Consider the following 17,415-nt stretch of genomic DNA (forward strand, 5'->3'; position numbering starts at 1 on the left):
CGATGATCTCCAGTGCAAATTGGGATTGCTTTAGACCAGGTTTTTATCTGTAGTGAACTTATTTTTATTTCTAAATCTTGTAACTTTTTTTTAATTAAGTAATGTAGGATTTGTCTTTAAATCGTAATGTTTTTTTATTATTTTGCATGACATATTTGAAAACATAAAATTAATTAACAAAACAGTAGTTAAAACTATAGGGCGGACTTTAAGGCATCCCACTGCAGGTGGAAGGGTAAGAGGATAGAATGATGATGCGGCGGAGCATAGGGCACCCTCTAGGGCGGACTATAGGGCGGCCCGTTGTGGATGCTCTTAAATTACATTATTCTCTTACACTTATAAGTAATGTTCAAATGACATTCGAAGAAAGTGGATGTAGTGATATTTGATTGATATACTTGGCCGACTAACCAAGTCAAGTATATAAATACATGAATTGTTAAAGTAGCACGCATCATTATTCCATCCAAAACATTCATATATATATTTGAAGTTGTTGCCATCTTCTCCTCTCTCACATTCAATTGCATTCAACACTCGAGAGAAAATATCAGAGGCACTTCCGCATTTCGTCGACTTCTCTTACCTTAGGTTGGTATTTTTGAGTTAATCTTTTTTCTTTTTTTCTTCTAATTGAATATAAGCTTGTCACTATTTTAACACCACCTCTCTCTGTATTTTGGAATGACAGTTGGCATGGAGGGTGATAGGCATTTCAGTCATCCTCATCCATTGATTTCCTTTCTAGTAGATGATAATGAAGTGGATGAAACTGATAACTATCATTTTTGCAAAATTTGCGGATTGCCAATTCTATCCGCTCCCTCTTACACTTGCACCTTTGCTGCTTGTAATTTTTTTCTGCACGAGTCATGTGCGCACAAAATCCAACAAGAATTCATCCTTCCCAATCTTAAAGACCACATCCTTTGTCTCCAAGTAGGAAGTTGATACGATCCTATATCTTATTATATCTTTTGATTCACCAAATCCTTCCATATATTTGTTATCTTGGTCAATAAGTTAGGGTATAGTATTTGAGTATTATAAATAGGGATAAATGGTTATTATTTGCATTCATTCAGTAAATCAATAAAATCATTGTTGGTCCAATAACGTGTTGAGAAATTCTCTTTTACTAAGATCTCGCGCTGCCCGACGGAGAGGAATTCCCGCGCACAGCCGGTTCTTTGCTACCGCCGATCCTTCGCTAGGACGCCGGAGAACGGGATACGACGTAGGGTCGTATCAATTGGTGCTTTCATCCTGTGTGCTCATGAAACGATTTAACAACAACGGAAAGGCGGTCGGGGGCTCTTCACGCCCAGATTCGTTCCCGAATGGTGCATCGCGCCGTCAACAGCCTGTTGATCGTCGCAATTTTGGGAACTCGCATCAATCACAGTTGGAAGATGGGGAGTTCGAAGTTCGTCAACCGGAGGAGTTACATCTTGATGACTCGGTGAGTGGTAAGTTGGATCGTTTATTGGATCGCCTCGACAAGTTTGAGGTGTGGAGGGCCGACACAGATCGCCGCTTCCAATCTCTGGAACCGGTAATCTCTCGCGATGCAGAACCGCCGTCGGTTTTCGAGGATGGAGATGATTGGGGGGATAAGGGTTTTAGACGTACACGTTATGGTGACAGGGGAAATAATTTTCGAAACCCTAGTGGGGGATTTCGGGACAGCCAACAGGCAGGGCGGGGAAGCCGCGGAGGCAGGGGCCGTCCGGGGTCTTGCTGGGACCCACCATGGACTCGTACCTGTTGGGACCCACCTGCCTATTGAGAGACACCAAGGCAACACCCCTTCAACGAGGATCACGGGGGAAGACACTCGACGACATGGGACAGCCCTTGGGGGCGAGGCGATTCAGGAAGACAAAGTCCGCTGTTGTCGACAGCAACTACTGTGGCTTCACAGCCCCTGTTAGGGTTCAACGGGCGGTCGTCTAGGGCTACGCATCAGCCGCTAAGTTCTGAGGCGTTGTGGTGGGATCGTTACGGATCCGGCGGCGAGGGAGTTCGGGGGAGACGCCCGACAGCATGGGACAACCCGCCGCAAAGGGTCGACGACCATACCGGGAGACTGGCGCCAACGTGGGAGACGGCAAGGGGCAGACATGAGGACGATCGCTATTCGGACCCGCCGCGGAGGATCGACGCGTCGGAACGGCGTGCGGCCATCGCACAACCACCGGCGCCGGCGGTAGCGTCAATACCGCGATTAGGGTTTGGCGACGATTCTTCAATTCATGGGCCACAACAGGCAACCCAACCTGGTGCATCTTCAGGGGCCAGATACACGGTCAAGGGCGACGGGGATCGCGGCAAGCAGCCATCAGCTTCCGTCGCCATCGAGGCCCCTTCATCCTCGACCACTGACCTATTGCTTCAAGCCAAAGACCTCTCCGTTGTCATCGCCGAGTCCAAGCAGCCTATCCTCAAAGAGGTTAATCTTACCGTCCGCCATGGAGAGGTTCATGCTGTGATGGGGAAGAACGACTCAGGGAAAAGTACATTTGCAAAGGCCCTTGCTGGTCATCCAGATTATGAGGTTACAGGAGGAAGTGTAATGTACAAAGGGTTTGATCTGCGTGAGATGGAATCTGAGGAAAGAGCTACTGTTGGATTATTTATGAGCTTTCAATCATCAGTTGAAATTCCAGGTGTAAGCTATATTGACTTCTTAAATATGGCTTACAATGCTAGGAGGAGGGAACTTGGATTACCAGAGCTTGGTCCAATTGAGTTTTATGGCTACGTGGCACCTAAGCTTGAGCTCATCAATATGAAGACCGATTTTTTAAACAGATATGTGAATGAAGGTTTCAGCGGTGGAGAAAAAAGGCGCAATGACACGTCATGTTTGAGCACTCTTGGAAGCATGGACAAGCTTTTCGTTTTGGGATGGAATTTTGCCGCCCACATTGGGTGTCCTTTGTTGTTTAATGATGGAGGAGATGAAGTGAGACGTTTAGTTGTTCGGTGTGTGTTTGATCCAGGAGGAGATGTCTCGCCAAAGTCGGCTTTCAACTCTCTTCGTTGCTTCGTGGTTTCCACCTTGAGGACAAGGTGGATTTTAACCGTGGGGGAGTTGATACGATCCTATATCTTATTATATCTTTTGATTCACCAAATCCTTCCATATATTTGTTATCTTGGTCAATAAGTTAGGGTATAGTATTTGAGTATTATAAATAGGGATAAATGGTTATTATTTGCATTCATTCAGTAAATCAATAAAATCATTGTTGGTCCAATAACGTGTTGAGAAATTCTCTTTTACTAAGATCTCGCGCTGCCCGACGGAGAGGAATTCCCGCGCACAGCCGGTTCTTTGCTACCGCCGATCCTTCGCTAGGACGCCGGAGAACGGGATACGACGTAGGGTCGTATCAGAAGTCCAAATTTCTTCTACCAATGTGATGAGTGCTATCTCGAAATGCATCCTCTGGATGCAGCAGCAGCAGCAGCAGTGGATGGTGTTGAGATTGATGGGGTACGAACTAAACCCTAATGGCAAGCCCAATAACAGTGACGGCCCATCAGCCCAGAGCCCAAGAAAGAGTATCTGTTCGGCACCAAAGAGTTCGGCACGACCAAAGAGTTCGGACTCAGCCTACAGCTCGGTAAAAGCCGACCAGTCAAGCTCTCCTCTCAGATCGGCAAGAGCTGATCGGTAAAGTCCAGCAGTTCGGTCTCAGCATTCGACCGAACTAGGAGTTAGTGGACTCATGAAAGGCCTCCACGACCTCCACTATACCCACGATCTATTTAGTGGTACGAAGCAGTTATTGAGCAGTTATTGCTCACCCACGATCTTGTTAGTGGGGCTGCAAACCACGATCCTAGTTCAATGTACAAATATAACTTAGATCAGGTAGAAGAGGCAGGCTCTAGAGATAAAATATCATATAGCAAGTCTGTGTTGTAAGCTGTAATCCCAGATCAAGCAATACAATCTTGCCCTCCCTTCTTCCCGTGGACGTAGATTTACTTCAGTAAATCGAACCACGTAAATTCATTGTGTCGTAGTCTTTATTCTCTACCAGCATTTCCTAACATCAGAAATTCGCGGATTCATCACTGGCGCCGTCTGTGGGAAACAGAGAACAAAATTTGTGATAAAGCGAATTTTCGATCCATTTTTTCCACCCAAAAAATGCATTCCAGATCGCAGAGTACCCGTATTCCTGCCCGTGAGAACCAGGAGGAAGCCAATCCATCCCATAGGTCTGGAAAACAGCCTAGGGATAAATCCACCACCAGTTCTCATGGCGAAGGAACAAGCCGCTCCAAAAATCGTCCCACTGAGTCTTCCCAGCAGCCCGATTTGAATGAGGCTGTCAAGCAGTTTTTGGCGGCGAAGCAGGAGGAATTCTTAACCTTCCTGCAAAAAAGCCAAAAGCAGCCGGAGACGAAAACGGCGGATTCTCCTTCTCCCTCCGCACAAGAAAGTCACTACCGCAGTAGTGTCGCATCTCCCAGGAGAAAGAATCCCCGTCCCCAACATGTTCCAGTTCCTCCTCGGTACCGGAATCACAGGAGAACTCAATCTCCTCCATACCGACGAGATATCGGATTCGCCGTGTACGGAGCACTGAAGACTCCGTTCTCGGACGACATCACCCGAACTCCCCTACCACAGAACTACCGAACTCCGTCGATGACTTACGACGGGCTCGTGGACCCTCACGATTTCTTGGGGCGCTATCAATATAACATGGCGAACCAGGGTCTCAACGAGGTCCACATGTGCAAGCTGTTTCCTGAGCTGCTCATCGGGAACGCGAGAAGGTGGTTCGATAGCCTCCCCCAGGGCAGCATCAGATCTTACCGAGATCTAATGGATGCCTTCCACAGGAGGTTCTTTCAGAAAGCGGAAGCCCGAATCACTTCGGCTCAGCTGCTTTCCATTCGTCAAGGTCGCGACGAAAAAATCAGCGACTTTATGACAAGATTCCACAAGGAATGCCTGCAAGTAGACGATCTCAACGATCTGCTTGTCATCTCGGCATTCCAAAATGGAATCCTGCCCGGAGCTCTCTACAGGAAGCTCGTTGAGTGCGGTCCGCAGACAGCTCAGGAAATGTGGGACATTGCGGACCAGTACTCCCGGGCCGATGAGGCAGACCGTCGCAAACGGTCGTTAGACAGCTCATCGACCCGAGGAGACAGAAGGAAGCCCGATCATAGCGATCAGGGGCATCCTCGCCGGACTCCATTTGAAAGAATTCAAAGGGCTCCGGTGCAAGACAGATTGGGACCCCGTCTCAATCCCGAGAAGCCGCCCGCTCAGTTCGTACCGCTGAACAAGCCGAGAGCGGAAATTTTCGAACTGCACTCTGACCTATTCGAAAAGCCAAAGCGGATGACGAAATCAGCCGCGCGCCGACCACAGGATAGCTACTGCTCCTACCATCAAGACCACGGTCACGATACTGAGGAGTGCAGAAACTTGGCTGCAGGTATCGATGTTCTTGTGAAGGCAGGGACATTGAAAAAATACCAAAGCAAGCAGCCAAAGAAGAATAAGAAGCAGAGTGGTGCGAACTGCGCTCCTCAGGATCCGAAAAGGCAGCCGGATCCCGAAGACGATGACGAGCCGCAATATGATGGAGTAATCCAGACTATTGACGCTCTCCCTGCCGGGAAGACCAAGTCGTCCCTAAAGTCAGAGCGCAGAGGCTCCAATCGAGAGGAGCCAACGCATAAAAGGCTGAAGCAGGACGAAGTGATTACGTTCTCGGATGCTGATCCCGTCCCGGCCATCTCTCCTCACCAAGACGCCATTGTCATCCAAGCCGGAGTGGCAAACAAACTGATCCACAGGGTGTTTGTGGATACAGGAGCGTCGGTTAGCATTCTTTTTAAAGAGTGCTTTGACAAACTAGAAGTGGACCCAGCTCGGCTCAGTCCGGCTCCGCTTCCCCTGAAGAGCTTCGCTCAGGAGGACACCCGCCCTGAAGGTATTATCAGCCTTCCGATCACGGTGGGGAAAGCGCCTACTAGCTCCAGTACGATGATTGAGTTTTTCGTGGTGAAAGCTCGGTCCCCGTACAACATCATCCTGGGAAGAGACTGGCTCAACACAGTTCGGGCCGTTTGCTCCACTTATCACCTCACCATCAAGATCCCTACTAAAGGAGGGATAGCGGTCATCCGAGGTGACCAAAAGAGAGCAAAGGAATGTCTGCAAATTGCGCTTAGAAGTGCCGAGCAGTCAGATCGGCACCACCAAGCATAGCAATCACAGCAGCCGGAGTCAGAGGCGATGACCGAAGTCATACCGGAGCCGAACTCGATGACAGTTCAGGGAACGCCCCTACTTCGGGAAAAAACCATCCAGCTCCTCAAGGAGTATAAAGACGTCTTTGCATGGTCTCCGTTGGACATGACCGGAGTGCCCCCCGAGGTAATCACTCATCGGTTAAATATTGATCCTTCAGTCCGGCCGATAAAACAGAAGCAAAGACTCTTTGCGGCAGAACGAAGTCAAGTCATCCATGACGAAGTCCGTCAATTATTGAAGGCGGATGTGTTATTCGAAGTGAAGTATCCTTCGTGGGTGGCCAATCCTGTCATGATCAAGAAAAAGGAAGGAGGATGGCGGATGTGCATAGATTTCACCGATCTAAATAAGCACTGTCCCAAAGATTGCTATCCCCTTCCGAACATAGATAAAAAAGTAGAAGCTTTGATAGGCTTTGAAATTTTTTGTTTTCTTGATCTGTACAAAGGATACCATCAAGTTTTAATGGATGAGATTGACGCTTCAAAAACGGCCTTCATTACTGATTTCGGCATTTTCGCTTATAAAAAGATGCCATTCGGTTTAAAGAATGCCGGAGCCACTTATCAAAGGATGGTAGACAAGCTTTTTCGGCACCTGATTGGAAAGGAGGTCGAAGTGTATGTTGACGATATAGTCGTCAAAAGCAAAAGCACTTCGGAGTACGAGCACAACCTCAAGTCCACTCTCAACGTGCTCAAGAAAGCCAACCTCAAACTTAATCCCCAAAAGTGTACCTTTTTGGTAGATTCGGGAAAGTTTCTGGGTTGTTGGGTTTCAAAGGACGGACTCAAGGCAAACCCCTCAAAAGTTCAAGTTGTTCAAAACATGGCGATGCCGAAGTCCATACATGACGTGCAAAGGCTAACCGGATGTCTAGCCGCACTGAATCGATTCCTTTCTCAAGCAGCCGAAAAGCAACTGCCGTTCTTCACGGTGTTGAAAAAGGCACCAAAGTTCGAGTGGGGAGCCGAGCAGAAAAAGGCCTTTGACGAGCTCAAAAGTTATCTAGCCGAGCTTCCTATTCTCTCTGCTCCAACCGAAGCCGAAGTAATATTCTTATACTTAGCGGCATCGGATCAAACCATCAGCGCGGTGCTTGTACGAGAAGAAGGCCTAAAGCAGCTTCCCATCTACTTTACAAGCCGAGCATTAAGAGGTCCAGAAACCAGGTATCAACCTCTGGAAAAGATTGCTCTGGCATTAGTAAATGCAGCAAGGAGACTGCGGCCATACTTCTATGCTCACAAGGTATGCGTCTTAACTGATCTGCCACTTCGGCAAGTGTTGACCAAACCAGAAGCATCAGGCAGAATCGCCAAGTGGGCTATAGAGTTGGGAGAGCACACAATTGAATATCTACCTCGGAAAGCCATCAAGGGACAAGCCTTGGCAGATTTTCTTGCAGAAGCGAAGTTCGATCAAGCAATTCCTGTTATTGCCGAACAGAAGAATTCTGCCAGTGCCGAACTAGCACAGCCCTTGGAATCCGAAGTAGAGCCGCCGGACTGCTGGAGCGGATTCGTAGATGGAGCTTCGAACAAGATGGGAAGTGGAGCTGGTATTTTACTTGTCGCTCCCGACGGACACGAGGTAGCCTACTCACTTCGGTTCCTATTCCCCACTACTAATAATGAAGCCGAGTACGAAGCCCTCCTGGCCGGACTCCAGTTAGCGCAAAGTCTGCTCGTCAAATCTCTCAAAGTCCATTGTGATTCACAAGTCATAGTAAATCACATGTTGGGTACAAGTGAAGCTCGTGACGAGAGAATGAAGAAGTATTTGGACAAAGCGCAAAGCATCAGCCGAAGTTTCTCCTATTTTCGGATAATCCGCATTCCCAGAGCGGAAAATAGCCGAGCAGATACCTTAAGTAAGTTGGCCTCAGATCCGAGCTCAAAGGCGGAAGAATTAATGCATCGAAGCATTGATGAAGCCGAGGTACATTCAGTATCCAGCTCGCCGAACTGGATGACGCCGATCTTGCAGTATCTGGATCAAGGACAATTGCCCGAGGATAAGAGAGAAGCTCGGAAGATCACGTGCCGAGCACTTCGGTACGAACTTCATGAAGGAGTCCTCTTTAGAAAGTCTTACCTCCAGCCGTTATTGCGGTGCGTAGGACCAGAAGAGACGGACTACATCCTCAGAGAAGTTCATGAAGGATCGTGCGGTAGCCACATCGGAGCCAGAGCTTTAGCTAAAAAAGTTCTGAGATGGGGATATTATTGGCCAACCATGGTACAAGAGGCAGTGCAGCTCGTCAAGAAGTGTACGAAGTGCCAAATTCATGCAAATGTCCCAAGGATGCCGCAGACCGATCTATACACTATGCAAAGCCCTTGGCCTTTCATGCAATGGGGCATAGACATAGTGGGACCACTTCCTCAAGCTCCTCGGCAAATGAAATTCCTTATCGTTGCCGTGGACTACTTCACGAAGTGGGTGGAGGCTGAACCATTAGCTACGATAACGAGCTCAAAGGCATTGAACTTCGTCTGGAAGAACATAGTGTGCCGATTTGGCATACCCCACATCCTCATCTTGGATAATGGGACTCAGTTCACCGACAAGACGTTCAAGAATTGGTGCCAAGAGCTGAACATTCAACAGCGGTTCACTTCGGTCTCCCATCCCCAAGCAAACGGACAAACGGAAGTAACGAACCGGATTCTGGTGAAAGGGTTAAAAGCTCGGTTAGAACAAGCCAAAGGACAATGGGTAGAAAATCTCCCTCAAGTCCTATGGTCCTACCGAACTACACCCAAAACCTCCAACGGTGAAACTCCGTATAGTCTGGTGTACGGCACTGAAGCCGTAATTCCGGTGGAGATCGGCGTACCCAGTCCCCGAACTCTAAATTTCTCCTCAGAAATGAATGACGACGGACTGAGAGCAGAACTAGATCTCGCCGAAGAAAGAAGAGAGTTGGCGTGCATAAAAGCAGCCAAGTATAAGGAGCAAGTAGCCCGGTATTATAACCAAAGGGCGAAAAAGCTTCAATTTCAAGTGGGAGATCTCGTCTTGAGAAACAACGAAGTAAGCCGAGCAGAAAAGCTGGGCAAACTCGAGCCCACATGGGAGGGTCCGTATCGGGTGTCAGAAGTCCTCGGCAAAGGGTCTTATAAATTGACTCACATGTCAGGAGAACAAGTACCCCGAACATGGCACGTCTCCAACCTCAAGAAGTTCCACTTGTAAGAGACAAAGTCCGGTCAGTCTGTCTTATGTCTAGTTCGGTCATAGGGGTACATGTTTTTATTTGTTTGTTTTTTACTTGTACCTTTTACTTGTCGTTTTATAAAAAGTTTAAAGTTTTTTTTTCATCTTTTTCATTTTTTCTCTATGTGTTTTGTCTCTATGTGCTTGTCGTCTCTTACAAATGGTACCGAGGTATATCGTTCTTTAAAGGCTGATCCCCTTTTTAGATCGATTATTAAAGACTATTGTGAGTCCAAGCTTCCAAGGAGGATACAAGACCGCAATTCAGCTTAACAAGCACTTCGTCTGAAACGAACTGCAATAAGCCAACGATTGTGAGTCCAAGCTTCTCAGGAAGATACAAGACCACAATTCGGCTTAAGAAATAAGCACTTCGTCTGAAACGAACTGCAATAAGGGAAAGTCCGATCCATGCGATAAACCTCGCCGAATTAGGACGACCAAGTTCGGTCAAAGAAGTTTACTTCATAAGACCGAGGACGACCATGTCCAGTCAAAGAGGTTTACTTCATAAGACCACTTCGGTTAACTGGGAAAGTCCGATCCACGCGATAAAACTCGCCGAATTAGGACAAGGGAAAGTTCGATCCCGGTGACAAAAATCGCCAAATTAGAACACAAACCAAGTCCGGTCAAAGAAGTTTCCCTCAAAGTCCAAAGACGAGTCCGATCAAAGAAGCTCACTTCATAAGACCGATGACGAGCACGATGAAATTGTTTCGCAGAACTGTAAGTAAGCAGTGATAAAAGCGAAAGGAAAAAATTTCATTTATTAAATCTCGTTCGGCAGACAATTCAGCTCCCCTACGAGAAGGCATTACGCCATTACAAAGGACTATTCTACTGTCCGCGGTTGCTAAAGTTAAGCCACCTATCTGCAAAATCCTCTGGAAGCCGAGTTCGGTTGTTCCGAGCAAATGAAGAATAAGCAGGTCGACGAGATGCTATCCTCGACCCAACGCCTCTTCCCCGAGCCCGAGAAGTCCTAACACCTCGGCGATGAAGAGTCTCGGCAATAAGCATCTGTCGATCTAGCTCACTCATAGTCGCAACTCCTCGGCGAATTTCAGTCCGTCCCTGCCTTGACGATTCTGGTTGCTCCTGAGCCCGTTCTCGTCTTGACGTTTCCGGCTGTTCCTGAGTTCGTTGCTGACTTGGAGCAAGATTTTGAGCAAGGGAACCAGAGGTTTGATCTGGAGTGCGAGCATCTGTTGGCACGATATGCCGAAGGAATCTTTCTATGGAGGGGCGCCGAGAAAGAACAATGTTGTACCGAGAAGCCCAACGCCGCAGTGATGTCACAACTTGTTGGCAAGCCGGGCTCTCCAGCACATTGTTCCTACGGAGTACATGATATTCCTCCCACAGTTCGTCAACTCGACTCTGAACATCCGAGATGGTAACTCCCCCGCGCTCACGGATATAATCCTCATACGCAGTCCTCTCAGCAATGGCCGTATTCAGCTCGGCCTCCAGATCTTTCTTATCGGACTCTAAGTCCTTGATATCGGCCTCCAGCTTCACTAAACGAGCCAGAAGCTCGTCATTCTTCGTCTGATCGGCTATAGCTCTTTTCTCAGCTTCGTCTAAAGCCGAAGAGTACAGCCGTTTCCAGTGAAGTATCTCCATCTCCTTGGGTACAAAGCAGCTATATTAGTTCGGCAGCTGTACCGAGCAGATAGTAAAATACAACAGGAGTAAAGGCGAGTACGAAAAGCTATACGAAGACAAGTGTAGAGAATTTTTCATTCACAAGGAAAATTTTTTACACTAGGAGGGCTTCAAGGCCATTTTACAAGGAAGAAACTAGACTAAGAGAAGGGAGACGAAATCATACTCCGCCAGCTTCGTCTCCGGCTCCTCGGTCTGGCTCAGCTTCTTTCTCCTGAGCTACCTCAGCCTCGGCCTCGCCTCCTGCCGGCCTCGCCTCCGCCTCCTGATCGGCTTCCTTCTCCGGATGCCCGGCCTGCTCGACTTCGGCCTCCGGCTCCAGCGGCTCGGCCTCACCCTCTCCGTTGTAAGTCGAAGCGGGTGAAACGGGTCCCACGGAGGCAAAGATAGCCTCCAGGTTCTCGTCCCGATCAGCTCGACAACTCCGGACTCGGTCTGCAGAAAGCAGGACCGAGGATGAAGCGAGCTCCTCAAGGAGCGGCAGATTCTGAAGCCGAGCTGCTATCTCTCGGCTGTACAGAGGCAGCACGACGTCGGCCCCCTGCTCGCCCTTATCGGTAATTAGCCTTACCAGACTACCGACAAAGGCCGAGAACTGGCTGCTCAAAAAGAGTTTCTCCGTGTAAACACGGAGAGCCTCCCCCTGGGCAGCCACGGCGGCTGCCTCCTTCTGAGCCTCCCGGTGCTTCGTCTGCTCTCGCAGGATGATGAGCTGGTTTTTGGCTGACCGAGCTTCATCCTGAGCCGAGATCCTAGCAGCTCGGGCCCTCTCAAATTTGGCCTCAGCCTGTTCGGCCAGACTACGAGCAAGATGCAACTTCTTCTGCATCTCCTCGTAGTCGTGGGATGCTTTGGAGAGCTCCACGGAGACGAGCTTCGCTCTCTGAAGATGAACAAGGAAAAAAGTCAACAGAAGGGCCATCAAAAAATGTGGAAAAGAAGCCAAGTCAGAAAGCTTACCTCCACAAAATTCGTCGGCCATTGAAAAGGCTCAGGGACGTGTTCCGGGATGTCTGCAACCACCTCGGAGATGACCAGGTCTTTCCCCGGCACTCTTGGGGACTCATGAAATTTCCCCTTCCCTTTAGCCGAAGACGGCTCCGGCTCTTTCGGATCCGAAGAAGAGGTTTTTTGCCTCTTCGGATTCTTTTCGGCTTTAGACGCCGACCGAGGGGCTCTCTGCCTCTCCGGCCCCACAAGCTCGGAGGATTTGCGGACGGCCTTGTTCAGCAAGTTCACTGTCAAAAAACAAAAAAAAACAAAGTCAGATTTTCTTCGTTAAAGCAGTAGAGCATAAAGAAAGAGAAAGCCTCACCCTCGGCCTCTTCGTCCGAAGACGAGATGTCGAACATGACGTCGCCCTTGACGAGCTCAGACTCCGTGTATTGTTTCCTAACTATGGGAATCTTGTTGAGCTCGCCATCGAGCTCGTCCAACGGTTCAGGCCGAGGATGACGGATAACGGACTTCGGCCCTCTCCAGGGAAAACTAGGAGCCGCGGTCCTATCATAGTAGAAGAAGCGGTTTTGCCACTTCGGCCACTTCGTTTTACAAAAGGCCCTAAAGGGCTGTACAGGGATCAAGTAGAACCAAGACCCCTTCCTCTTAAATTGAAAGAATTTAAGGATCGCCTTCAAAGACAAATCCCTTCCTAACCTACGGAGTTCGGCAGCGAAGGCCGACAAGTGCCTCCAAGAGTTCGGAGTCACCTGGCCTAAAGGAAGCTGAAAAAAATCTAGTAAATCTATAAAGGCAGAAGGGAGGGGGAAACGAAGCCCGCATTCTAAGCAGGCCTCGTACACGGTGGCGTAACCCTCCGGCGGGGAGTCAGCCCTATGATCACCGTCAGGTACCACCGCCTTCCCCCCAGGAAAAAAGTATTTTTCGGGTAGGGATATCACAGTATCCCTACTCAAAATACTATGGAAATACTCTACGGTCTTCTCCCCGGACTCTTTCCGGCCAGAAGACCCCTTACCGCCTCTCCTACCGCTACCCGACTCCGAAGAAGAAATAGAAGCCATTTTTCTTACTTTTTGAACGTGAAGAAAGTCTGAAGAAGCTCTTGAAAGCGGAAGAAAATTTCTCGAGAAAGAGAGAGTATAGAAGACGCAACAGCAAAAGTGTTCAAATGAGGAAGAAAGAGCATATTTATCAGATTCGGGAAAGATTTCGAAATCGTTGCGCTGTTTCGAATCCCACCTTTTCAGGATTCAACGGCCGGATTTTACTGTCGCATTTAATGCAGGCACGCGCAAGGCACGTCCCCTGACGTCAGCCTCCCCCTTACCGTTATCCAGAATGCCGAAGTGACTCACCTCGCCGAAGTGATTCACTTCGCTTTTCGGGGGGGTAGTGATGGGGTACGAACTAAACCCTAATGGCAAGCCCAATAACAGTGACGGCCCATCAGCCCAGAGCCCAAGAAAGAGTATCTGTTCGGCACCAAAGAGTTCGGCACGACCAAAGAGTTCGGACTCAGCCTACAGCTCGGTAAAAGCCGACCAGTCAAGCTCTCCTCTCAGATCGGCAAGAGCTGATCGGTAAAGTCCAGCAGTTCGGTCTCAGCATTCGACCGAACTAGGAGTTAGTGGACTCATGAAAGGCCTCCACGACCTCCACTATACCCACGATCTATTTAGTGGTACGAAGCAGTTATTGAGCAGTTATTGCTCACCCACGATCTTGTTAGTGGGGCTGCAAACCACGATCCTAGTTCAATGTACAAATATAACTTAGATCAGGTAGAAGAGGCAGGCTCTAGAGATAAAATATCATATAGCAAGTCTGTGTTGTAAGCTGTAATCCCAGATCAAGCAATACAATCTTGCCCTCCCTTCTTCCCGTGGACGTAGATTTACTTCAGTAAATCGAACCACGTAAATTCATTGTGTCGTAGTCTTTATTCTCTACCAGCATTTCCTAACATCAGAAATTCGCGGATTCATCAGAGATCAAAACCAAACACAAGAGCCATCCACCTCACCCTCTCGTGGCTCACTGTAGACAGATTTTGTCTCGTTGCGATGCGTGTGGGGAGAGACATGATGGTTTCTTCTTCTCCTGCCAACAATGTAATTTTTGGATTCATCAAGACTGCACCATACTGCCTACTGCTCTCAAGCTCCTCTCTAATCCTTGGCCTTTCCTTCTCGTATATTCTATTCCTGCCAGTTCCCGGGACAGTGAGTGCGTTGGCTGCGACGAATCCTTGCTTCATTCCCATAACGCCATCTATTTATGTCCCCAAACCTTGGACTTTTCTCATGTCAGATGTGGACTTGACAAAATTCAATCAAGTACGTAAGGATTGTATATAACTCATTCACTCGACTTCATATACTAATAGCATCTATTAACTATGTATATATTCATTGCAGAAACAAGCCTAAAGTTGATCCAACTACCGGACGACGAGTTGGACACATTTCCAAATTTGGAGATCCGTACATATTCGCAAGCAGATGGGGAGGAGCCTAGTGATGAAGATAGGAAGCTCGTAATTGAGAATTTTCACAAGCATCCTTTGGTCCTAGTTGGTGATGATGAAGAAGAAGATCGTAATTATAATTATAAAAGACTAGTGTGTGATATATGCACACAAACCATTACTATTCCATCTCCATTTTACAGATGCTCTCAACAAACTGGCGGCTGCTCTTTCCTTGCTCATAAAGTGTGTTCAGAGCTTCTCCCCATTATCAAGTTTGAGATTCCAACTGGTTACAATTCACTAAAGACACAACCTTTTCTGGACCCGGAAAAATGGTACTTCAGTTCAATATTTCTCTGCGTTTTCTGCTGTCTTCCTACCAATGCACCTTGCTACTACATTCGTGAAGATGATTTAGGTCTCTTGGTGGTTGATCTGTCGTGCATGGCTACCCCAATGATTATAAAGCACAGCTCACACAGCCAACACATTCTCTTTCGCACCACCCGCCTATCGCCTCAGGCCTCCCCCATGACTTGTTGTTCCCGCCGCTCCACCCTTCATGATGTCTATAAGTGCACTACGTGCCATTTCTACATTCATATAAGGTGTGCCTTACTACCAAAAAGGGTTCATTTTCGTAAATTTGATCAACATCCTCTGCATTTGATCACTACCGCTACTATTAATACTGGTAGTGATCATGACATATGCGAGGTGTGTGAGGAAGGTATAGAGTGCAAGTATTGGTTCTACCACTGTGCTATATGTGACTACTCTTTCCACGTAAACTGCATTCCCTCGCTTGGCCATTTGTCCAAAGTCAAGTTCGGAGGCAAAAGTAGCTTGACTTGTCACTCTCATCCTCTCACACTTACACGGATGCTTACTTATGGAAGAAATGAGAGGTGTGGGTATTGTCACCAAATCATCCCGGGATTGGTAGATCAACCGGCTTTCTCATGTTCACAATGCGACTATTGGATTCATTTTTCTTGTGCGAGGGATTCATTCACATCCTCTCACAATTCTACATCCTTGGTTTTCGAGGAAATCGATGCACAGAAGTGGTATGATATTTTTACAGAAGATTGATTGATAGTAGGATACTATCGTAATTGTGGAAGAGATTAATTTACTCTGTTTAAGAAACTGTAATTGCTGCTGGTGAGGTGTGTGTATTTAATGAATTACTTAATTATTTACACTATTTGAATTGCCTATTTAGTTTTTATGTATTTTGACGACAATATTATTTATTGTGAGTTGACTATATCTTTTTTAATGCACTTCCTTAGTTTTCTTTGATTTAGATTAATTATACTCTTTGATTTAGATAAGTCATTCTTCTGCTGAATAATTTTACCGTTATGAGTAGTTTAATCGCAAATACTCCACATTTGCATTGCTGGAAACACAAAACATGGGATGGATCCGATATTTTTAATTGAATATACATTTTCACTTTCATTTGTATACCATATCCGAGGTTTTCAGTGAAATTAATTTACAATCGTTGTACTATAATATATTTAAATAGTGAAGAATTATATGAAGATGGATTTTATTGTGAGTTGACTACATCATTTTTAATGCACTTCCTCAGTTTTCTTTTAGTCTATCTATTCTCTTTGATCTAGTTTTCCTTGAGTGCACTCAGGTTCATGATCATTGAGACTGCAGGCTTAACTCTGCAACGCGGCTATGATCATCGCAAGTGATGCCTTTCCATCGACAGTGATAGAGCAGTGGAGTTCACATGAGGCCACCCGAAATCCATCAAAGCCTTCAATTCCATCTTCGAGTTTGAAACATTTACTGCAACTGTATTACTCAACAATACGCCGATGCTCATCATAATAATGATAATAGCATTAGCAGCAAAGACAACATCCATCGTGTAGGGATCAGACCAGTCCGGATTCACTAATTACCGAGACCTTTTTGTTCTTCTTACAAGAGAGCTCAGCCAAATTCTCAGCCACGCGGCTGATTTAATCAAGATTACAAGCTTGTTTACGAGTAATATAATCTAGCTATTACAACTCTTGGTTGAAACCCTAGCTAGCTCCTTGATTCACCGTAGCTGACACTAAGTACATTAGTCAAGATCCTACAGGATCTAAGATATTACACACAAGAAGAATAAGAAAGCAAGAGGAGACAGAATAGATCACAAGTTATGGCTCAGCCACCCGCCGACAGTTCAGACCTATTCAACCAGAAACTAGATCCAAGGGAGCACCGTCGAATCCGACCAGAGATTCACCTCTCACCGTCGATATCAACACCACGCAACTCCTTCACATCGGATCTAGAACCACAGAACACAACCTCGCACCAGATCTCTCACACACCAAACCCTAGATCTCACAAACACACCGGCAACCGAAGTAGTTTCCTTCGCCAGCTACACCACCGATCAATCACACAAGGAAACAGTGAATGACACAAGAGAAACTGATTCACTTGGATTTTTCATGGTTTTAGAGGGTAGATTTACTTGGTTTTGATCATATATTGTGTACTTTGAGACATGGTTATAACTACTTCTCTATGATATTGGTAATTTGACTCTTTTGTGAATAATGTGTAGAAAAATGTACAAAATATGTGGATATGCAGCAGTTTTGGTTCAATATAGTTTTCTGGAGATTTTGAAGTCCTATTAGTCCATAATGCATATCATTCTCTTCGTCTTCGAAAGAGCTTCACGTGGATATCTTAAACGTCTAAATCGGAGGTCGGTAGAAGAAGTTATAGCCATTTTACAAAGATTGTGCGTAGCAAT

At 46.9% G+C, this 17,415-nt stretch overlaps 2 protein-coding genes across 2 annotated transcripts; both read left to right on the plus strand.

The window, feature by feature from the left end:
• The first annotated feature begins 1,279 nt into the window (after window positions 1-1,279).
• LOC121781751 lies at window positions 1,280-3,401 on the plus strand. The gene is made up of 2 exons (XM_042179442.1): window positions 1,280-1,558; window positions 1,796-3,401. Exons 1-2 carry the CDS (start codon window positions 1,280-1,282, stop codon window positions 3,173-3,175), a joined length of 1,659 nt encoding a protein of 552 aa, XP_042035376.1. The 3' UTR covers window positions 3,176-3,401.
• Window positions 3,402-14,552: 11,151 nt separating this feature from the next.
• On the plus strand, window positions 14,553-15,719 carry LOC121781752. Its single transcript, XM_042179443.1, has one exon. It carries the CDS (start codon window positions 14,553-14,555, stop codon window positions 15,717-15,719), a length of 1,167 nt encoding a protein of 388 aa, XP_042035377.1.
• The last annotated feature ends 1,696 nt before the right edge of the window (window positions 15,720-17,415 follow it).

Source organism: Salvia splendens, chromosome 20 (assembly GCF_004379255.2).
Source record: "Salvia splendens isolate huo1 chromosome 20, SspV2, whole genome shotgun sequence".
NCBI classification, from domain to species: Eukaryota; Viridiplantae; Streptophyta; class Magnoliopsida; order Lamiales; family Lamiaceae; genus Salvia; species Salvia splendens.